At 42.9% G+C, this 23,819-nt stretch overlaps 1 protein-coding gene across 9 annotated transcripts in view; it reads left to right on the forward strand.

Moving 5' to 3' along the window:
* NTMT2 (N-terminal Xaa-Pro-Lys N-methyltransferase 2) overlaps window positions 1–23,819 on the forward strand; it is a 39,217-nt gene that overhangs the window by 4,075 nt on the left and 11,323 nt on the right. For 4 of the 9 annotated variants that reach the window (XR_010373401.1, XR_010373402.1, XM_064454592.1 and 1 more), the window contains one exon: window positions 21,501–21,676. The exons of 1 other annotated variant lie outside the window; for it this stretch is intronic. Coding sequence is in view for 3 of the 8 variants with exons in the window: in XM_064454592.1 (XP_064310662.1) it covers window positions 21,542–21,676 (135 nt within the window). In the remaining 5 variants the exon portion in view is untranslated. Of the gene's footprint in view, window positions 1–13,888; window positions 14,082–21,500; window positions 21,677–23,819 lie in introns of those variants that run through there. 4 more of the 9 variants (XM_064454596.1, XM_064454593.1, XM_009505511.2 and 1 more) reach the window with 3 other exon arrangements.

Genomic DNA, 23,819 nt, shown 5'->3' on the forward strand with positions numbered 1-23,819 from the left:
CCTAAGTAGATGCATCAATTTGAGGCTCATTTAAACCAGTGAAGAAAATTAGCTGTAGGTTTTCATTGTTTCAGATGTAGAAAGAAAAATTTCAAAGAAGCAGACCTCTTCATAGAGAAGCCAAGCTTTTTTTAACTAGACATTATAGAGCAAAGGGTATACTGTTTTCTCCCTTGGCTTATTCAGATCAAAATTGCTCACTTCCATGAAAGTGATCTTGTTTGATGGCCTTGTACGCTCGTTCACTTGGCTGAGTGAGTATATCCAGCTGGTGGTAAACTGACCCCTGCCATCTTGTGCCTCAGTACTCCTCAGCAGCTGGAGTGTTACAAACTGCTTGTGCAGACTTGCGCAAGCCTCCAAGGCAGGAATACAGTACCCAAGCTCAGCTTCAGCTGGTGATGTGGCAAAGCAACCATCTACATAGACTTCCAGCGCCTGACTTGAGGGTTGCTACTTATGGGAAAAATACCAGTTTGCTCGTGGCCTAAGCAAGTCTGATCTAAGAAGTGTTGGAAGATATAAAATGTACTGTAATGGTGCTACACTACCTTTTTTTTTCTTGAAGGGATGAACCCTTCAAGATGAAATTTTGCTGTGAGTAACGCAGAACAGCATGTTGTGTATTTTCGTAGAATCATTTTGGTTGGAAAAGACCTTTAAGATCATCGAGTCCAACCATTAACCTATCAATGCCAAGTCCACCACTAAAACATGTCCCTAAGGACCACATCTATACATCAGTATGTTTTCTGTGTTTATGTTCAGTATGTATGGTATGCTAGAATCTGTGTATTTCATTTCTGCTTATTTTGTGACAGACAACCTGAAATGCAGTATCCCTATCCAAAGAGCCAAAGGTGTGTTTTCAGTGTGGGTTAATTTTAATTGGACTAAGGAAGACATAGATTAAATATAAAAGTGTCCATACAAGAGTGAGCAGATGGCCTCTCTCCGCTAGTATCATCTTGTGGGCCCCAGTGACAATGATGGTTTCTTGTGCAAAATCCTGGTTCTCCTGAAGTCAATGAGAGTTTTACCATTGACCCCAACGGGGACAGAATTTCACCTCTTAATGTTTATTAGATGCAGCAGGCAGAAAGCAGACTCATGGCTATAAAGGCTATGACATTTTATGGTTCTGACTCTGCAACCACTCAAGCACATGCTTAATTTTGCCACAGTAATAAAGTGCCAGCATAAATGTTTTCAAGAAGGGGTCTCCTTTACACTTGAACAAGTCTATATTTGATCATAAATCAGGAATTCCCCCTCTTCCTCATCCCTCCTTTCCGAAACAAAAGGATTCTGCGTGTCATCATCAAATTCTTTCTACTTTGCTCAAAAATAATTGCCCTTTTTTTCAGTTTTTGTCAAAAAAAAGCAAAGGGAGAGTAAGGAATGAGTACCTCAGCTGAAGTGGTGTTACTTAGGTGACATTTGACTTTAAAAAAGTTACTAATTTCAAACAGATTCAAAAGGGAAATTTCTGTTTCCAACCATTTATTACAAATATCTCAGACAATGGCTATTTCCTTAGAAAAAGTGGAAGATTTTGCACAACAGTTTAGAGCCAAAATCTTCTTCATTAAGTTTTGAACTATCCTGGACAAAATTAGCCTTGTTGTTCTTATCAGGGCAAATCCTGCTCCTTCTGCAGCTAGCAGCATTTGTGTACTTGCTTCCACTTAATTTTAACCAAAGCACATGAGAAGCATAGCAGAGTGGAAGCACAAGGAGAGGCATTTAAGCTAGATAAATTCAGGCCTGAAATCAAGCGTAAAATTTTAGTGGGATAGCACTTAACCAGTGGAATAACTTCCCTTAGAATTTATGACTGGATGCTTCCCCATTATTACCAGTCTTTATGTCAGGAGTAGATGCCTTTGTGAAACAAATGCTACAACTTAAACAGACTCATGGGTTCATAGCAAATTGTGCTGAAGCAACATCTTTCAGTCTATCCCTGTGCCTCAAGCTAAGTAATTTGTATCCATCTTATTCCTATCACTAATATAATCCTCAGTGGTGTGCATTATAGCCTTCCTGGGGAATCTGATCCAGGACTGAACTGCTGTTATTGCAAGAAAACAATTTCTTTTTTGTATCAAAGCTACTCATTCAGCTCATGTTTTTCTTGAAGAGCCATGCCCAAACCTGGGTACAGTACTTCAGCTGAAGTCTTTCCAGTGCTCAGTAGGTAAGAAGGATGACTTCATACTGTTTATGGGGATGAGGCAATCTTTCCACTTGGTAGTGATAAGGCTGGTCTTGATGCAGGGATCAATGGATGAGGATCTCTGGTGTGTATTATACTGAAGGACCAACTAGATGGTCATGGAAGTCCCTCCTGGTTTTAAATCTAAGAGAATGTGGATAATGAGTGTACAGTAAAATTCTTTCACGGGTTCTGTTCTTATGGTAATTTTTAAATCTATGTTGTGGTTGATAATAACAGAGAAAGTAGCCTGCTGGGTGGGGGGTGTGATGAGTCAGTTTGAGACTCATCAGGAATGCAAGCAGATGCTGTACTTCTGTTTGATTTAGTACATTTGCCCCTTCACCCTACTCGGTCTTCTCAGAACAATCCGTGGCAGTGTGGCTGGGGTGGAAACTGGAAGAATGTATACAATAGAGACAGTTGTGAGAAAAAATATAAGTTATGTGACAGTCAGCTGGGAGCCGATGACAAGCAGGATGCAGAGCGTAAAGGCTCATTGTGGGGGCTGTGGCTGCGTTTCCTTCACAGTTAGGAGAGTCTTAAGGCTGCACCTGCTTGCTGCCTAGACCCCACCTCGTACTCCACCAGGACATCAGTACTGGGTGGAATGATATCAGGCAAGGTATCTTTTCCTGAGGAACTTCCCAAAATGGCTCTGAAAGAGTGAATGTGACTTGCAAGCAGCATGTGTTCCAGGTGCTGTCCTAGCCAGCTCAGCACAGAAACAGCCAAAGGGATTGCTGGCTGTGAAACACACAGTGAAGGAACTGCAGGAGGGTGTATGGGGCACCTGGAAGAGACTGTGCCAGGAGAGGAAGGTGGTGGTGTTCAAAACCAGGTGTATGAGGGGCACAGGAGACCTGAGAGGTGGAAGGGAACATGGGGTGAAGAATATTTCTTCACCCTCCCAGCTGTACTTTCCAGGAGTCTGGAAACCTCAGACTGTGGGAAGGAAGGATTGGGGGCTGGTCTGGCCAGCCTGTGAGTAAGAAAATATGAGAGCCCAGGAGTTCAGCTGTGGTAATTACTATTTCTCGTGAGCTTCTGGGTTACAATAATGGAAATTTTACAATGCTGTTGAGCTGTGTGTTGAAAAAACAATCCTTCAGCTTTCAACTAATTTAGTTACCATCTGTAAGCTGTTTAGGTAATTCCCCTCATTTAACTTTCCCCATTTAATTTTGCTATGTATGCCTTTTCTTCATTACACCTCCTACATCTATATGGACACAGAGTAGCACATAGGTGTGTAACTCAGGATTTTCAGTAGAACTTGAAAACCCCATTGTCACTGATGTGCTTTGTGGGCAGAATGGCATAACACTGGATTACTGTAGCCCATCCACAGACTGTAGGCATTTTGCTGTGGGGTCTTGTGGTCTGTTCCTCACACCAGTGTAATTTAGATAGACACAGAAAACATGACATACATAACTAAAAAGTGCTTTATCCTACAAAACTCCAACATCGGCATTTGTATAGATGTCTGAGTTTTATTTTGTGCCTTCTGTACAAAACTCAATTTGCTGTTGGATTTCAGATTTCAAAGTTAACCTATTAAAGTTGTCCTTAGTTCACCCAGCTCTGGCTAAGTATTGCATCTCATATGATTCATAAGATTTCCCTGGAACTCAGGGACATATCAGTTGTCGTGGCAAGGCACAGCGAGGTGAGTTAATTAATAGCATTCCAACATATCCTGGGCTTTATTGGCTAGTAGTGAAGAATCCCAGAAGGAGGAAAGCACTGTAATTGTGCCAGATCCATTGTGTGTTTCCTATAGTTTCGTTCTTGAATTTTTTTCATATATATATATTGTCTCGATGCCAGTGCTCATGATCTCTGAAATTAAAAGCATTCCTCATAAAGGGGATTATGATATTAAAAATATTGCTCATAAAGAACATGTTGATCCTCACTGGGAGGATGATATTCATAAAAACATCAAATTACTGATGTCACCAAATAAAACCAATTTAGGAGATAACAGTGCATTTTTAAAGAAAAAGTGGGGATGTTTTAGATTTACAAACTGTAAGAACTTTCCTTCCCAATATGCTCATTCTTCATTTATCATCTTATAATAAGAAAACCCCTTAAAGTTAGTCTCATACAGATTTCACTTGCTAGCTTTCTTGCTAATCCAGAGGAAATACTATCCTAGTGGTCCCTGAGGTCCAATGTCTAGGTGTTGGATACATGATAAACTTACTTGAAGCTTTCTTAGTGAGATATAGTCCTCTGGAGACAGCTGTGGATTTAATTTTTCAAGCTTTAGTACAACCTAACCCCTTAAAAATAAGATTTAGGTTTCCCTTGTCAGGTCACTTAAGAGTTTCTTCTTTTATTTTAGGTTTTTTTTTTTTTTTTCATCCTCTGCTACTTGCGCAGACTTCTAATCCCCAGCCTCTGGAGGAAACATTTAACCATCTTGAACTTTTCATGTCTTGATTATTTTTTGGTTCCAAAGGACAACACACATGCCTTTGGCGTTTGAATGGTTCTAGTCTGAGAGCGCAGATAGAAAATGTTCATGCAGAGCAAATAGTTTCCAGTTTTGATCATTTAGGTTTCTACTTTCAGTTCTGAACAAAGGCTTTTTTGCAAAATTTGAGCCACTCCTCTGTGTAAGGGCAGGATTTCACAAGAAGAGGTGTGTTTATAGTCTCTGCAGTCCATGTTCCCATGTGTTTATGCTGTCCAGGAGTTGAGTTTAATCTAGTTTTCTTGCCCCTTGATACTTATCACTTAGTTTTTCAGAAACTGGCTTTAATGTTCCAAGGCATGCACCGGATTTAACTGCATAGTTCCCGGTATTGTGAAACTCCACACAACTCTGAGATGAGTTAAGGATGAAGGCTGTCCAAGCCAGCGATGTCACAGATACACTATATCTGAAATGCAGGGGTAGTATACTTGTGATACTTTTACTGATCCAGCAAAAATCCTGGTTACAGCTCCTGACCCCCTCTAATTTCCCTGGTGTGCAACCCCTCCCCCAGCTTCTGCCAGACCATTTTTTCTCAGGAGCTAAAGGTAGAAGAGGCCTTCCAAGGTCACTTGTCAGATTTGTTCCCGACAGTCAGCTTTTCTTTATTCTTTTCAGCTTGTTTTCCTTTGGCTTTCTCAGGAAATTAGTTTTATCTTGCCTTACCTATCCATGCATTCATCAGGTCTCTTCTTCCTCCCTCTAATAACTTCATGACACGTTGGCCAAGTGCAATCACCATTGAAACATATGTGCAGAGTTTGAAAGTTAATTAAGTTTCTAGAGATTCGTGCACTCTGGCTGCCAGGTAAATGAGAGAGACCCATGATAGGGACTGCACTGAGGGAGAGTTAAGCAGAGTTCAGCTCTTTGGCAGCAGTGAGGGGTCAAGCACTCTGTGCACACTAGCCAGTCAGCCAGCCAGACAGTACAGATGAATGGGCTGGCCAAGCTGTCCTAGAGCAGCTCCAGACTGGCTGCGGCACAGGCAGTTTCTTGTCCAGGCTGGATCTTTTATGACAGATGGCAAGCCAGAGGAGGCATGGCGGTTATTTCAGGTAGAAGCAGTAAGACACAAATCTCAAAGAAACTAAGTGTCATGTTGCTCTATAGCTTACAGAACAACACATTTTCTAGTCTAGTTTTAACTGCCCTAACAAAACGGGCAGAAACAAGAACTAAAAAAAATGTTCTCCACCACTGCTGTGAAGTGTGCTGCTGTACCAGATCAGGAAAATGCCGATCTGATGTTTGCCGTCGTAGCCAACAGTAGGGACGGGTCCACAGAGCTCCAGATCTGAAAGCCTGGAGCTTTGCATCTCAGTTTCTCTAACAAGAGAGGCATATTGGAGAAAGTTAAATGATCTCTCTAACCTATGGTCTGCCCCCATCACTTCTTTCTACAGATATGTTGTTATCCATTGCACTCTATGCTTCTTCAGGTTGGAGTTGCTGTTTTATCATGCTCATGCTCCTGAGAAAGCTGTCCTTCCTGGCATCACCACCCTTGTGTCCCATTACATTCCTAGTGTGTGCCCTGGTATGCCCAGGATGGGTGCCTTCATGCCTGGGCCTTCTAAGAGTTCAGGAAAATACCTGCTCTGGCTCTGTGTAGGAGCAGCATGTAAATGCTAAGAACCAGCCAAAGCACACTTCCTAGCTAATGGGTTTAGACTGTTTCCCGAGGCATTGCTACTGTTTGCTGTCAAAGACAGGATAACTGGGCTGGATGCTTTTTGGTCTGAGCAGATGGTTCAGTCATATGCCTTAGGTAGGAAGGATCCAGCTGAGAGGAAGTGGAAAGGCATGTTTTTCTGGCAGTATTGTGTACAGAATGAGCTTTGATGGTGTGGGTTGTCATCTTTCTTTTGCTTTGGAATTGAAAATAAAACCTTGAGAGACTTCTTACCAAAGCATTGTAACCAGGCAGTTGCATGCCAGTGCTGAAAGAGATTAAGACTAACTTATCTCCCACTTGCCCAGTTCTCCCACAGGCTTTTCTGTATTGCTTTTTGTGCTGTTTCCTGAGTGTGCAGCATTCTCTTTATGGTGGCTCACCAAACCACTATCCCCTCCAGTCAATCCTTAAAACTCTCTTCTTACATGCAGTCCACAATGGCTGAGACAGCCAGTCTCCAGACCCCATTCCTCCTTGGTTAAAGAACTGTGCCTGCATTCTTAAACACCAAGCTGTGAGGGGATATGAACTATGCACACACGCACACACAAGGCTACAGCTAACCTAATCTTGCATTTTCCAAAACCCACAAACTCTGCCACTCAGCCAGAAGGAGATTTTTGTTAGCTTTCACCTAGAAAAGGAGCTTTATCATGCACTTGAGCCAACAGAGGGCAATATACACAAAATTCAATATTGAGAAGAAATGCTTTTAAAAGACGACTCTAAGCAGCCCAGACCTTACTGTATCTGGAGTCACATATCACAGTGAAAGGCAGCATTCCATGCTGGACCTAAAACCTTCTCAGGCTCCATCAATTAAACCACCACATATGGGGTGGAAGAGACTCAGCAAGGAACTCTCACTAGGGTTCAATGAAAACCAGATGTTGTGGGCACAGCTGTCATGCTTCTTATCAAGAACAACAGAGCAGCCCCTGCTGCAGTTTCATCAGGAACCCTGCCCTTCCTTCCCTTCAGCCCCAGCACTACTGAGAGTCCCTAACCAGAATCAAATAAAATCCTCACGGCCAAAGCATGCAGCAGTCCTCCCCAAATATCGCTATTTACGTTAGCATACTGTTTATGGATTTCCAAATCAGGGTCCCGCTGTGACTGTCGCCGTGCTTGAGACATGATGAGACAGGCTCTTACTCCTACCTAAGAGTGGCTTCACTCATTCCCTTAAAAATGTAATTCAGTGTTGGCTCCAGAGCAAGAAAGATTAGAGGGAAAGAACTGTGTATTCCCTCCATAGGGATAAAGCTCTGGCCAATTTCATTTACATGAATTATAATGTATTTACCCATAGGGCTCACATGCTGTGTTTTGTTGCTTTAGATGGAATTCCAGATTGCTAAATTCCAATTGTATAAATGATAACAGATTGCTGCTGTGGCTGCACCCATGAAAGCGCACAGGAACTGTGCAGGATATGCCCCAAAGGGTGTGAGTCATTCTGACCTACAGGCAGTGAACTCTGCTTTGGAAAAGTGGTTCAAAGGGAGGGTTTCTCATGAGAGATCAGAAGTTCTATCCCAAGGTTGGGTCTTTGCCCAAGGACCTGTTTTGCTCTGCATTTCCTTGGGTTCTTTTGCCACAGAGTGATTTTGCAAGACTGACTAGTCTGCTGGTGACAACATTATTATTGTTTGTACTTGTAAATGATACACTGAAACCAAATTTACCTAAATTTAATTACAAATAAAGAAGTGGAAGAAGGGGAATAACTGTGCAAACAAAACAAAACATTTTGTTTGGCCTGACACAGAGATATTTTTTTGGGTGAGAAAAGAGAAATATTTCAGTATCTTGTCAACCCGAAACACAGTTTTTTCTCAATTCCACAAACTCAAAACCAAATTATTTTCACAGTAAAACTTCTGAAGACTGCTGAGTCTTATTGGACCCATGAGTGGAGTTTAGGTGGCTGAGGATTGTGACTAAGAGTTCTGGACTTCAACAAGTCGGACAATTAGTGCATCCATTGTCATGTTACTTATTTCCCAGCTTGACACCCAGATGCTGGTGTACACTGTTGCTCTGAATAAGCCACCAAAGCTGCAGTCAGAACAATACAAGCAGTTGCTTTTCTGGCTGCAGCAAAGCCAGTTGTAAAGGTTACCACCTGCCATCCAACCTGCAGCTGTTCTTCACTGCCCTCATAACTGCACATGTGGTCTCTCCCTGGGCCTCTTCTATCAACATGATCCTGTGGTTTTCAGGAATTTTAAAAAACTTGTTGTCAAAGATAAAACAAAAATTACTTGCTTTAACCACATCTATTCCTGACAGCGTATGCCAGGCATGAGCATGAGGGAGAATTAATATAGAGGCCTTTTTAAGATAAAGAGACATCTAACAGCAATCCTGATGGCTTATCCGTGTGGAAATCAGATTGCATGCCAGGTGTTTTGTAAGCAGAACACAGTAATGTAAAGGCAAAATTGACCCTCTGTGACCTGCACGATATGTGGAGCTAGTGCACATGTTTATCTTTTTCTCTTCTGTGCAGCTGATGTGTTTCAGAAGTAGCATGTACAGCTCAGATCTGCAGAGACAGGTAGTTACCTACTAATATAAAAGTAAGTCCAACTTCTCCTTAAATACCCTGATGCTCCAACAAACAGATCTTCCTTGGATCTTGCAGTGACTCATCATAAGCCATCTGATACCTTATTTTAAACCTGCAGCTTACTCAAGGAGAGATCAGCTGCAGGTATTTTAACAAGAAGCCACCCTAGCTGATCCTTCCTTTTCATCTGTGATAAATGCGGTGTCCTAGAACTGCCTAATCTCATGGGGAGGAAGAAGAAGACGGATGGAGGAACTATTTGTTTACCCACTGAAATACACACTCTTCTTTTAGACCAGAAGCTGTTCAAAGCAATGACTGTCATACATTAAAGCTGTGTCTACTGTTGCTTTAGTGTAGGGCTTCAGTTTATCCAGTGTACCAGATTCTCTAGTGTCCTTCTAGCAACAAAAAGGCTGGTTTTCTGCCTCATCTTCAGAAAGAGTCAAATGGCCATTTGGGAAAGGAAACTAAAGTTGAGAAGAGTGGGTTTACTCACATTTCAGCAGTGACCCTACAAGTACTATGGGTGCCATAGTGCCCAAACTCAAGTCCTGCTCTTCTTGTTAATGGAGATATAGGGTATATTAGTGGATTAATTGTTTGCAGCTTCTGGGTAGATCCTGCTCAGAACATGGGCTTAGGAGATAGCATGAAGCAGAGTTGTGAGTTGTTCTTAGTAGGTGACATTGTGATGCTGCTGTTGACAAATAGGCAGGGAATAATATAGCGTGCACATTTTGAAAAAAACCCTGCACTTTCTGTGGCCTTTTTCAGGCACTTCTGGGCACATATCTGTGTTTCTCCCTAGCCTTTGACAGCAATAGGAAGTGCTTTGAAAGCGCTTTTAAAGGCTTGATGCTGTTGTGATCTGAGGACTGAGTGTGCATTCACAGTAATTCTTAGATTATAGATCTGTTTGGAACAGTGAGTTAGTCTTGATCCCATGCAAATAGAATAAACAGAATCAGTGTTTATGCAGCCTTCTGCAGATCTTCACTCTTTTTATGTGGGGCAGGAGTACTGAGTCAAAACTACCACCAATTTATCAGAAACAGTTACAACCAGCATTCAGCCTGAAAAACTAATCCTGTGAACTGTTGTTTCTGACAGAGCTGTGTTGGATGGTTGAGAATGGTAGGTTGGAAAGAGAGGTGCAGATGTGCCAGTGCCCATCCCTGCTTAGAGGTTTTGTGGCATCTCAGGAGAGCAAAACTCACTGTGCTGAGTGACACCAAGATGAGATCTGACTCTCTACCCCATCTGCTATTTTGATGGTAGCTTTGAAATAGTTCTAAGATTTGTTTGAGATAGGTTTAAATGTTGTTTGGTGATGAGGTAATGAAAGTCATAGAGACATACACAACATGATTGCATGTATCTTTTGTCCTAAGGAAAGTGGGCTAGGAGTATGTTATGAGAAGATCACTAGCAGGGCATTAAAATGATAGGGAGCGACCCTGAAATATGCCGTTTCCCATGTGTATGTATTCACTGACGTAATTGGTAAGATTCTCAGAGGGTGTAAATCAAGAGAGCTTCACTGGAGTCACAGTCGCTGGGGCAGTTCAGGCACTGGGGAACCCAAATGTGCTGCTCCAAAGAGAGAGTTAAGCCCCACTTGTGCACAGAAGGCCAGAGAAACAGTGCCCTTTACTGCCTTTGCTCTTCACATCCTCCTAGCAAATGTAAAAGCCCAGGCCCCTGTGGACCTCATGAGTGTCAAAGCTATGGGGAGCCCTGGGGCTGTGGTCCCAGCACCTTCCACAGTGCTGTCCCAGGGACTGACTCCACTAGGACACATCAAGGCTTAGGTTTCATGTTTGGAGTCACTGCTGTTTCAAAGCAGAGGGGTCACTTTGCTACACAATGGGCGTTGCCAAAAGTACAGCCATGACAAATGTGAAATGTGGTGTCAAATGTGGAACAGGTGGGCTCCGTTCCTCGGGGTGTCTTTTGTCGGTGACAAAATGAGCATGTGCATCATCTTTCCAAAGCATTAATATGCCGTCTTGACACATCCGTTCCTGGCGCACTAACTGGCAAGTGGCTGAAAATAGATAAGCAAAGAGAAAGGGCCGGAGCTGTGAGAAAACAAAGAGATACATCAGGATTGTGTCTGGGCCCAGATATTGCAAAATTAGTCAGAGAGAGCCTGGTGCTTCTCTGATAGATACATAACCAGGAAGAAATTTGAGACTGAGTTATTTCAAGGGATGGCAGAAATTTCTAAGGCTGTGTGAAGAACATTGCCCTCTGCCCAAGGAAGGGCTCAGGTTTTAGTGCAGTGGCATCAGAGCTGATCTAACCACTGCTATGATCCCACCCTCCCTACCCCATCCTCAACTGCAGACTTCTGCCTTCCTTCTTGCACTTTTCTGGCAGTTGTAAGCTTTACACTGAGCTGGTTCACAGTGCTGACCAGACAGAAAGAGCCAACTGATGAAGCAAGCTGAAATGGCTCACCAGAGACCCCAACAAAAGGAATGCATGAGCAGAGAGGGAGCATAGAAACATATCTTCCAGTACTTAGATTACCTTTGGTGGATATGGAACCACCTCCAACACACCTCTCTGACAGGATACAGGGAAGAGTATGCCTGCATTATTGGTAAGGCCGCTGTGTATTGTGGCTGTATGGCTACCTCCTCTACACTGCCATCCCAAGTGGCTGTTCCAGCCCCCATATCATAGCACATGACAAATTCTGTTGTGTCAGCTGTGGGCTGGACTGGGGAACTGATCCCACTTGAAAGAAAAATAAGTATATTTTTCTGAATAACATTTATTCACTGTTCTGTTCACCAACATGTTTGGATGATCATGTAGACTGGAACAGCTGGGGGAACAGCGTGCCAATGCAGTTAGGTGAGAATGAGTAGTACAGGATGGCAGTTGGGGAAACAAGAAAGGCAGTAATACCCAGGGATGATTTTGCCCGTAAATACTTTTAATAAGTAATATTGAAGGATAAAGATGGAGAAGCAAGTCATGTTGGAAAAGATGCTTTAATTGATTGTCATAGTTTCAGCTGGGGTAGAGTTAATTTTCTTCCTAGTAGCTGGTATAGTGCTGTGCTTTCGATTTAGTATGAGAATAATGTTGATAATACACTGATGTTTTAGTTGTTGCTAAGTAGTGCTTAACACTAGTCAAGGACTTTTCAGCTTCCCATGCTCTGCCAGGTGCACTAGAGGCTGGGAGGGGACACAGCCAGGACAGCTGACCCAAACTGACCAAAGGGATATTCCATATCATATGACATCATGCTCAGTATATAAACTGGGAGCAGTTGGTCAGGGGGCAGCGATTGCTGCTTGGGGATGGACTGGGCATCGGTCGGCGGGTGGTGAGCCAATTGCACTGTGCATCACTTGGTTTGTATATTCTATTATTATTGTTATTATTATTATTATCTCTTCCTTTGCTGTCCTATTAAACCGTCTTTATCTCAACCCATGGGTTCTACTTTTTTTTTTTTTTTAACAGTTCTCCCCCCCATCCCACTGAGCAGGGTGGGGGGAGGGTGAGTGAGCAGCTGTGTGGTACTTAGTTGACAACTGGGGTTAGACCATGACATTGATGCATTGCTAAATGCTGCTTAGCATCATCTGTAGCTGAATTACTAGCAATTTTCCTTGGTGGAGGCTATGTCTTCTTTGTTCTGCTCTCAGAAGCTTAATCAGATGTTTGGCGGGAGTCACAGTACTGCTCAGGACATAGGGCAGCCCTTTTGTATTGAAAACATTCTACTTTCTGACTGTGTGTTGCTGTGTTATAGTGTGCTTACTCTGCTGAAAGCTGGAATAAACAGCTTGAAAAGGGGAAATGCTCATGGGCAACAATGCGTGGAGGTCAGTGTAGTCAGTACAAAGCCCCATCCCCTTGCTGGGTACCTTTGCAATTCAGGAGGCTTGAAGCTGTACCGCACCAAGTGCCTGAACTACCAAGGATCAGACAAGGTTTTGAAGCGCTACCTGTCCCTTGAGGGCCTGATCCTTCTCTGGGATGGGACATACTTATGAGTTACAGTCCCCTTCAGCAGCTTAGCATTCTCCATACCAGAAGGACTTCAGCTTCTCACCCTACTCCCCCTCTTCTAGAATTCTCCCAGCTGTAGTGGCCTGAACCTCCTTCTCTTTTCCAGCCAATATATTTGTCTAAGTTTTTTAACGGGCAGTTTACCTCCTTTTGTTCTTCTGTGTGTTTTGTTAGCTAAAGCAAAAAGCTCCCTGGCTTCAACATTCCTGTGTTCCCAGGCAGCAATTTCTTCCAGATAGCCTTTGCTGATGAGATAGTCTGTACCATTTAAACAGATCGAATGAACGCGGGCAGCCTGTAGTGCATAGAGAATGGCTTGCTCTGCCAGACACAGTGGCAAAGCATGAAGTTGAATCTGTTGCTTTCTCTTTGCTTGCTATAATCACAGTTTATTAGGACACACAAGTCTGTGTAGAGGTATGTCCATGTTCTGTCTTCTGGCCTTCCTCTTGGGTGCCCCGGACTGAAAAATAAATAGCCAGGGAGAGACAGAGAACCAAAATCACCCTGTGAGACATAAAAGAGGGAGATGGGAGATCCTGGATAATATCTGAGTTCCTTTGAAGTGAAGGCTGTATAGATTAGGGAAAGTGTAATTGAATTTAAGCCACTCTTTTTTGGAGTAGATATACTTTTACACTGGCTAAGCAATTTCCTGGTTGAGTTTTTAGTCACTTTCCAGCACCTGCTTGTTTCAGAGGGCGACACTCCAGAGACTACTCTGAGCCAGTGCCAACAGCCAGTATTTCTCATTCCCCTCTCACCCGCCTCCACCCCCTGCACTGCTCTAGACACACACCCCAATATAGAATGACAGCACATTGCCACAATTTAAATACACTGCCTCTGCCTCTTTGGAAGGACAGGTCCTCCAGAGAGCACCAGCCACAGCAACTGTCCACCCTTGCACAAAACGTCTTCATTATGGCATATAAAGCAGCACATTTGGCCTTTAAGTCACGCTGGCACAAGACAGACGAAGAACTCTGTCGACACAGTATGTCCTTCATCTTGCATAAGGCAATCCGAAATGACTTCTTTCAGAGTTACCTTTATCTGCTGGAAAAGCTTCCTCTGGGTGAGTAGCTGGTGGGCAGGAGTGTCTATGTAAGCGTGTGACTGTGCTCTGGAAAGATGTATTATGTTAGATGGTAGAATGCAGACTCATTAATGGCAATAATTAATAATTTTGAGAAGCCTGGCTAGAGAGACTAGAGTGCTAGCTAAACTCTTCAGTACTCTCTGTATTAGCTCCCTGTAATTCAGTACCCTGTTGTTTTACCTAAATACTCCACAGATTGCTAGAGGGGGGCAAGGGAAACACCACAAGAGTGAAAGGAAGTTTGGTTTCTGGCTGCTGGTTCCTTTTTTGTCACAGTTTAAAACATGCATTGACCTGTTTAGAACTTGGAAGGACAAATGTAAACTAGCAGAGCTGACAGGCCTTACTTTCTGTGCCTGATACCTGTTCTGTTGTAATTCAGTGTGTCCTTAGCCTTGGCATTTGTATTGTTTTGGACAGGTGCTTGAAAGGTAATGATTTAAAATTTTTTTTCAAGAGTCTTTGTAATCCCAATCTCTGCAGCAGGCTGTCTAACCTACTGTTTGTTATCTAGGAAGAAAATGCTTCCAAGATATTTGTTTATAGCCAAATTTCAGTGAAAGTCTCTGGTACAGTGCGCCAAGAATTTATATATTATTTTTTTTTAGATGCAGGAAATTAATGTTCATTTCTTATGAAAATTTGACCCTGAATGAGAGAGAGATTTCCCCAGGACAATATAGCAAAAAAGTAGATTTGACTTAGGCCTGTATTATGTTAGCATGTCACTTTTTAAGCGGAATTATTCAGCCTCCACTCGATGTTAGAACTGTAGGAATTTAAGAGGGAAAGGATGTGTCTCTGCAACCTGTTGAACTACTCTTCACCATGAATTCTTAAGGGCCTTTTCTTAATCAAATGATCCATTTAGGTGAGTGCATTATCTTACCTGATTGTGTGAAACTATACAGAACTCAGTGAGAACTCTGCTCAAGATGGTAGAATTCAAGAGTCCTGTAAAGAGGAAAAGCATTTCCATGTTATCCTAGTATTTTGATGTGGCTTTTCAAATGCAGCAATATCTGCAGCTATTTAAAATGAAACATGGAAGGTAAATACTCCTATCTCTAGTGGTAGGTAGCTGGGAACGGTAGAAAAGAGGGGAAGATGGAAAAGAAGGGAAGTCAGTTATACGTGGATGGAATCTCAAGAAGTCTATGAAAATGTTACTTCATTTGTTTTGAAAATAAACACAACATATTAGATTTTGAGCAGGATTTCCTACAGTGTTAACTGTTAGTGTAAGTACTAATAGATCATTTTAGGGCAAGAAGGTATCATTATGAACATCTAGCGTAGAATTTCACATAAAAGTTCCTGCATCATGCTTGCAACTTATGACTGGGTCACCGTATATATTTATGAAGACAAAAATATCTTGGTTTATGGGCTGAAAATGACTGAGAATCCATCAGTCCATCATTAAGCTGTTTCAAGGCCTAATTGCTTCTCTCTTGTAAAACTGTATTTTATTTCTTGTCTGATTTTTATTTGACTTTTCATTCCCAGCCAAGAAGCTTTGTAAAACATTCCTATCAGATTAAAGATCCCCACTGCCAGGCTTTTCATGACCTGAGTCATTAAAACTTTGCAAAAGAGCTTACAAGCTTATTGCCAGCCTATCCAAATTAGCTTGACTCCACAGAAAAGGTACTGTGAGTCCAGCCTTGATGTGAACATGCAGTATGTCTGTTACTCCATGGTTATTGTCACAAAGTAAAAGTGTGCGTAAGGACTGGTGCTGAGGGGTAGCTTATGTGCTGTGAATACACATCTAAGAAACTTCACAGCATGCTAGGATGTCATGGTCTGGATGGGTGGAACATTAGATGGGTAAAAAGTGGTTGGGTGATGGGGCTCAAAGTCGTAGTCAAATTTCGAGGTCAGTGGAGTACTGCAGGCGTCTGTCCTGGAACCTATCTTGTTTAACATCTTTATCAATGACCTGGAGGAGGTGAAGGACTGCTTGCTCATCACATTTGCAGATTTTGGCCAACTGGCAGGACTCGTCTGGACTGCCATCTAGAGACACCTAAAGAGGCTGGAAGAAGGAGACAGTGGAAACCTAGTGAAATTCAAATTCACTGAAATTTAAAGGCAAATGCCAAGTCTTGTACCTGGAAAGGAAGAACATTTGGCAACAACAACATGGGTTGGGCAGTGGCTGCCCAGGGAGCAGCCCTGCTGATAGGATTTTGGTAGAAAGCAACTGAACATGAACCAGCAGTGTGTCCTGGAAGCAAAGACGGCCAACAGTATCCTGGGCTGTATTGATAAAAGCATTATTAGCTGATCGAGGGAAGTGATTATCCCCTTTTATGCAGCAGTCAGTAGAGCATATGCATGGAGCCTTGAACTCCCAATGCAAGAAATGACATGGAGTGATTTGGATGACCTCCAAGGTAGTGAGGGAACTGGAGCACATGCCCTATGAAGAGAGACTAAGGGAATGGGGCATGTTCAGCCAGAAAAGACAGCTTCAGGGAGACCAAATATCAGCCTGCCAGTACCTACAAGAAAATCATGAAGAAGATGGAGCTGAGCTCTGCACAGTTGTGTGAGGTGGGAGGACAAGAAACAGTGGCCATAAATGGAAACAAAAGAAGTTCAGACTGGCTATAAAGAAAAACTCTTTCCCCGTGAGGACAGTCAGGCATTGGAACAGGTTGCCCGCCAAGGTTGTACAATTCTCCATCACTGCAGGCTTTCAAAACTGAATAAACTCCTGATGAACCTCATCTTACCTCATGTCTGTTCCTGCTTTGAGTGGAAGTTTGGACTGGAGACCTCCTTAGGTCCCTTCCAACCTGGATTGTCTTATGATCCAGTGCTCTCTGATGGACAGGACAGAATGTGGCGGGTCTGAACATCTCTGCAGAATGATGTTTTCCAGTTCAGTTCAGAGTGGAACTGACCAGAAATGAACTGAACTTCTCAGGCTTCAAGACCAGATCCAGATATCTCTGTGTAAACAGTATTCAACAACTAAAGCAACACTAAGACTGTGACCTGGCAGGGTGTTTAAGCGTGTGCTTAACCCTAAGCATGAATAATGACACTGAAATCAAACCTCACATTGAAACTTGCAGTGCAGCCCAGGGTCAGCAAGGTAGAAAGTTTGCTTCAGGCTATGCTAACTCCACACTCCCCCAGTCCATTGCTAGGTTCAGTGGTAGAGCACTTAGGCATGTTTACCTATGAGCTGAGCATATCTGGTATCACAGCCTGTTAAGAGAAACATGTCACTTTTACAGACCAGGGTAACATTTATAAATAAAACACATGAGTAACTTTAGGCCCTGATCCAACAATGTACTTAAATGTGTGTGAATGCTCTTAAGCCCAGTGGACTTTAATGGAGCTATTCAGATGCTGGAAATTACACGTGTGTTTACATGGGCTGTGGGACTTGGTGCCAGTGGGGTGAGATCTGCAGTGCAAAAATTGAGATGATAGATCCATAGAGACAAATACTCCCGTGTGTGAGGCACGTGTTTGTAAGTAAAATCTGCTTTGGGGGTGGGCTGATGTTCATCCTCTATAAAACAGAATTTAAATGGTTCTCGGACCACAGTAGAAAGGTGAATTCTACCCTGCACCCAGAATACTATTTTTCAGTGCATCAGTGATGCACAAAGCAGATGTTGCATTTAAAAGGGAATACTCAGCCAAACTGGAATTAGTTCAATATTTTGCAGAGAGCAGTTGGAGCCACAAAATAATGTTCACAAATAAAAACTTCAGAAAAATTACTTGCAACATTTACTTCTGCCAGGGAAATTTAGCTGAGTAAACCCTGCAACCAATAACTGTAAGACAGTCTACTGCAGGCTGGGATTGCACCCACTCTTATGTATAAAGTGGTCCATCTCTAGGGGTTTAGATCAGCTGCACTGGGAGACAAAATTTTGAACTGATCCATAAGAAAATATTACAGAGAATGTTTTGGACTTTGCAGGGCAAAAGGGCTTAGGTGGATACTCTGTCTAGTCCAAGGGTTGGCATTCAGCTGTAGGTCACCACTCTGCATCCCGGCTGTGTTTGCAGCAACTGAAAATCATTAACATCTGACTGTGGAGTGACCTTCAGGGAGCCAGTTCCTGTTCTCAGCCTGCTTTTGCAGTGGGTTTGTTTTAGCCATCTACACTTGGGGCACTTGCCAGCAGATTCAGCTGAGAGACCAAGTATGCCATGGAAAAAGTTTTTTCTTACTTTAATAGAAACACATTTCTGACCTTAAACCTTACAAGTCACCTGCCTTAACACTGAAAACCTTGTCTGTGAAAGACAGCTGTTCCCTGCACCCCAATCTCTGAGAGACTTGCAACCCCATCATCCTATCCTGCCTATGCCCTACTTTACAAAGTTCATTGAAATCAGGCTGTATATCTGTAACAGACCTCACAAGTATTTCATTTCCTGATGCATGAGATAGTCCCACATGGGTCATGGAAAGAGACATGCCTCTGGCTAGGCAAGTCCTGTGATGACGGGAAGGCATGCTGAAGCAGAGCTCAACACTAACTGCCACCAAGGACCTGTGTGTCTCCTCGCACTTCTTTTTTGGGGTAGATTCCTGCAAGCTGGCAAACCTCCCTCTCCCTCTGGTCCTGCTGCTGGAGCCTGCATGCCAGGCACAGCTGCGAGGCAGATCAGAGGTGAGGTTGACTGGCTATGTCTGGAAGATTGGGTTGTGGATCAGGAGAGTTGGCAGTGTTGCAAATTCATGAGGGGGAGGAGTAACATTGAGGGAGCAAGAGGTGGAAATCATCTCTCACTGCACGAGTGACACTCTGTGGGTCCGCAGAAGACTCAGGGTACAGTCCCACTCTTTACCTTTAGTAAGCCAGTGTCTTTGCATGGCCTCAGCTGGGGGACTGGCGTAAAAAGATCTTTGCAAAGTCTGATGGGTGGAGAAAATCCGATGGATATTGAGACCAGAGTTGGTTTCAGATGCCAGCATGTAAGGCGGGGTACTGGGGCCCCAGCTGGTCCAGGAGGAGCCCAGTCAGCTGGTGTATGTATGCAAGTCCCAGCAGGCATTCTGTGAGCCTGATACTGGTTCTGAGTGAGAAATCTGAGAGCACACACTACAGATCTGATATCCTGAACACCATATCGTCCCCATGTGTTGCCTCGGGCCAGGCTCATGTTTTGAATAGGACTCTGAATATTTGTTGTTCATGCTGCCAGCTGCCTGCAACACCCTGTTCTAGTGTGCAGACAGCCTTTAAATGCCTTTCCCTTCAATCTAGCAGAACGGAATAAATCACTGTCCCTTGATAGGCCCATTAAACAAGCCCTAGAAATCATCACTGGGCTCTTAAGTGGAAGATCTTGCAAAGCCAACATGCAGGGATTCAGTTCTGTTCACCAGACAGGCTGGCATCTGAAATGGAGAAAAAAGAGACACAGAGAAAAAGAAGATGGTGCCACTCCCAGGGGAAGATGGAGTTTGTTTACTGGAGGAATCACAGCCACTGATGGAGAATTTTTCCCAGGCTCTGGGAGCCACCCTGGCCAAGTTGTGCTGGGGACTAGCTGCTGCCACTTTCATATTAATTTCTTCAGCTAAATGTATTTTTTTTTGAGTATGTGAATATAATCAGTGGAGTGTGTAAAACTCCCAGGTTTGACCCTTTCTGGGCTCAGTGCTTCTTGTGGTATAAATTTCTCAGGCATAACATAAATGTGTAATGGATTAAAGCTTTAATAGTATCCGTTCAGCAGTTGACTTAAGCAGGTGATGACAGGAGGGGCTAGTAATGCTGCTTTTGCTGGATGAAGGATATGCTGGGCATGCTGCTTATGTGTAACCCAATAGCACTATTCTATTCCGAGTGGTCCTTGGTGGTAATTATTCCCCATCCTACTTCCTTTGTCCCCCCCTCATTTGCCTCCAAAATGTCATTCTCCTGCTGAGGATGGGCAGACGCACACTTATCATTCCCTGCTGAGCTTGCTTGCCCTTAATAAATACATTCCAGGCTTATATTCAGGGCCTCTGGTCTAGCTCTCATTTGTGCGTGGAGGGCATGATTCCTGTTCCCCAGCTGGTGTAAGCAAACCATGGCCTGTTCAGACTCTTCCCAGCAGTGACTGGCAGTGCTACCATGGAAGTTTAAAGATGCAGCGACAAAGGACTGCTCCCTGGTCCTTCTGTGCACGCAGCTGGCAGGGAGCACTCCCCTTCTGTTATTAACCCAAAAGGTGTTTGCTGCTGGATCATTTCCAGTTCCTCAAGCATGCTGGGAATCTGCAGCAGAGCTGGTCTCACGCTGCAAGGTGGTGTTTGCAAAGGTTTGTTCCCGGTGTGACTCCATCCCTCCTTATTGCTTAGCTTTCAGAGATAGGCTTGTAGTTGTGTTTTCGTTGAAAGGTCTGGCTGGGAATAGCTGTGTGTCGTACACATAGGAAAATGCGTGGACACCTGTATGTGTGCATGGGATAGTAAGAGGTGCTGTTTTCTGAGACAACGGTTTATGGCATGCCTCAATCCAAACTTTTGAGCTGCAAAACATAACTACTTTTGATATGCCGATGTACATCCGAGTATAGAAGAACCCGGTATGCCAAAGATAGACCTCGTTTTTTTAAAGAATAGGGAAATATAGCCCTTTACCCAGCAAAGCTCACAGGTTTTAATAAAACAGCTTCAAACTTACAATTGCTCTATATTACCAGCGAAATAGCCAAGCAACGAAAAGAAACATCCAAGCCTCTGGCACACAGGAACTTTCCGGTATATCACTCACTGATTATCTCACTCCTTGATCACACATGAAAATTTAGGACTGTCTTCTAAATTTTCTCCCCACCCTGTATATTCATTTAGGCCTGAGACTACCATCTGCTCTTTGGTTCAGCTTACTTGCAGTGCCACAGACTGTGCAGTATCACTAAAAATAAACGAAAGCAAGTGCCTCATTCATCCACTCTCTTCTTGGTGCACTCCACATGCAGCTGTTGATGTCTAGAAAGCATATATGGAAATCTGCAGAACAGTTAGGTTTGTGGTAGCAGAAATTGTGACCCTGCATAGCAATAAATGCCACCCATAGCTTTTCTGGGAGCAAATCAAGCCCCTTGCTCTCTTTGACATGCATGTTCACTTCAAATTTGAAATGATTTTTCACTGACATGAGAACATAATGTGATGACAAAAACGATGTCTGAGCCTGGGAGGCACCGAATTTGCACAAGGGGGGCTGTGTCCTTCAGGGTCTTGCAGGATTAAATCCAACACCTTTCCTTCCACCTTTGCTTTAGAAACAGGTTTGGTGATTTGAAGGGTCATCTTAGGTTTATGGATCTTGGCCATCATGCCTCCAAAGGAATAAACTAAACCAGAAATATCTGTCATAAACAATAAAATAGTGATTTATCTGCTTTCAGTGAAACTTTACGCTTTGACAAGTCAAGTTATCAATGGGGAGATGCAGTTCTACGCCAGGGCCAAACACTTCTACCAGGAGGTGCCAGCCACAGAAGAGGGCATGATGGGAGACTACATTGAGCTCTCCAATACAGACATTGAATCCTCCAGGGAGTTTCTCAGGAAGTTTGTTGGGGTGAGTCATTTAATCCCATCTTCTGCAAGAAACAGGGGTGATGTGTCATAGATGATATGCACCGTGCCCGGTCACATATATTTTAAATGGCACCATATGTTGCATTTGATATGCTGTCACAGGTCATAACTGACTGTCACTGGGTTTAGTAAGGTATTCTGCTAGGTCATGTATCATCATGAATACACATTTTGCCTGGACATATGTCATTATTTAGCTGGTTTGCATCCTTTTGTTATGTTCCAGAGCTTCAAAGAGGATTGTGCAAGGAGCTCTTATAGCTGTGTTTGGGTGGGAGATTAATGCTCAGTGCAGGACTGGGACCTTTCATGATAAAATCCTTGCTGGCTTCAGTGGGAGATTTGTCTGTGCAAATTCCTGCAGTCCATTTGGGAAAGTAGCTGAGACTAAATGCCAAGTTTCTGTTTTGCCTATTTATAGATATTTCTGAGAATGCTGCAACAGAACCCAGCCCTTCCCAGGCCACTTCCCCAACCACCACCACCACCCCCAGCCCCCCCCAAACATTTGGAGTGTATAGAATAATCTACCCATTAGGAAATTTTTTTTTTCTTGAACATTCCAGTGTCACTAGGGCCCTTTGCAGGCAGATTCCTAAAGGTCTGTAAACATCTTCAAAGGTCTGCTTTGACCTGAGATGCAAAGAGATGCTGACTGGGATTTTAAAAGCACCTACAATAGCAATATCACTTTGGCACTTAGGTTTCTGAAAATCCTGTTGGTGCCTGAAAGTGTCTTTGGGAATCTGCAAATCTTTAAAAGTGGCCTGATGGTTTTCTGACTGCCCTTCCCTCTTCTCAGGGGAGAAGCCCACTAAATTAGCTCAACAACAGTATTAGATGCTAAAGAATCCACAAAGCTACAGGAAACCAAATTTTCTAAGTTCTCCTGCTCACAAAATTACTAGTTCTATATAATGCTACCATAGATCTTTCATTTTCTGCTCAAATGTACAAATTTGGGATAGCCAGATGACCTTTTTTTAGTCTTAATGATCTACTGTGGAAAAAAAACCCCAAAGGTTAACTAGATGTTGTGTTTAAAAAAAGGCACAGTTTAAATGGATTGGGATGGAAAATGAACGTGGCATAATAACAGATAGAAATCCTGTATAGCAGTGAAGGGCAACCAATGGCAAAGTTTGCTGTGCCTGGCAGAGGGAGGCTTTTGGGGCAGCAAGCCAGCAAAACACAAGTGAACAGCTACACTTTTTTTATTAACAGTCATTTGTATTAATGCTAATGCAAAAAGGCTTCACAACATTTCAAAGTCTCACCATATCAGGCTTTCTACAAAGGCAAAATAAGAAAATACAAAGGAAGATCAGCAAGGCAGCTGAACCTGACAGTAAAATGGCATTTTCAGAAAAAATGAAATGCAATTTATAAGCCTAGAGCCAGCTCAAGGCATATTCCTTAAATTTTACTTAAGTCTTGTTTTAAGGACATTTGTGGAATTCAAGTGGTGCATAAGTGTGTACTCAAGGAAAGATTTCACACTTCCTAGACATCATATAGATCCAGTTTCCTGAATGGCACATTTATATCACACTATTACGCTTTCTCATCTCCAAGACCCAAAAAGGAAAGAAGTACACTCCATAGCAGAGTTTCACATGCCAAAGAGAAATCATACCCAATGCATCAGGTGTGATGACAGATACAGAATACTCCAGAGCAGAGTTCCTACTCCTATGATTAGCCAGGGGTAGAAAGGATACTCTGAATGGCCAAGATCAAACAAGAAAAAAAAAAAGGAACAGAAAGGACTCTGTACATTTTGCTTAGTCCTGATTTAATTTGTTAAAACCTGTCCTCTGTTGAGATACAGACAATTGGTTATGTTACTTATTGTTTATTTCCCTTTCTTACTACTGCAATTTGAATCCTACCTAACCAGATAGAGATATTTACTGGCTTTCTGTAGTAGTGACTTTATTGTAAAGCTAATTTTGAGTTATGTCTTCCCAAGTTTATGGGTCTATGAATACTTTTTTTGTCCAATAAGGTGATCAAGGTAGAAAAAAGCTTCACCCTAATATAAACTATACTTCCTTTTTTAAAGAGAAGTTTAACAAAATCAGAAAACAGGAAAATTGGTTTCAGATCAACTTAACATATTT

Source organism: Phalacrocorax carbo, chromosome 6, assembly GCF_963921805.1.
Source record: "Phalacrocorax carbo chromosome 6, bPhaCar2.1, whole genome shotgun sequence".
NCBI lineage: Eukaryota > Metazoa > Chordata > Aves > Suliformes > Phalacrocoracidae > Phalacrocorax > Phalacrocorax carbo.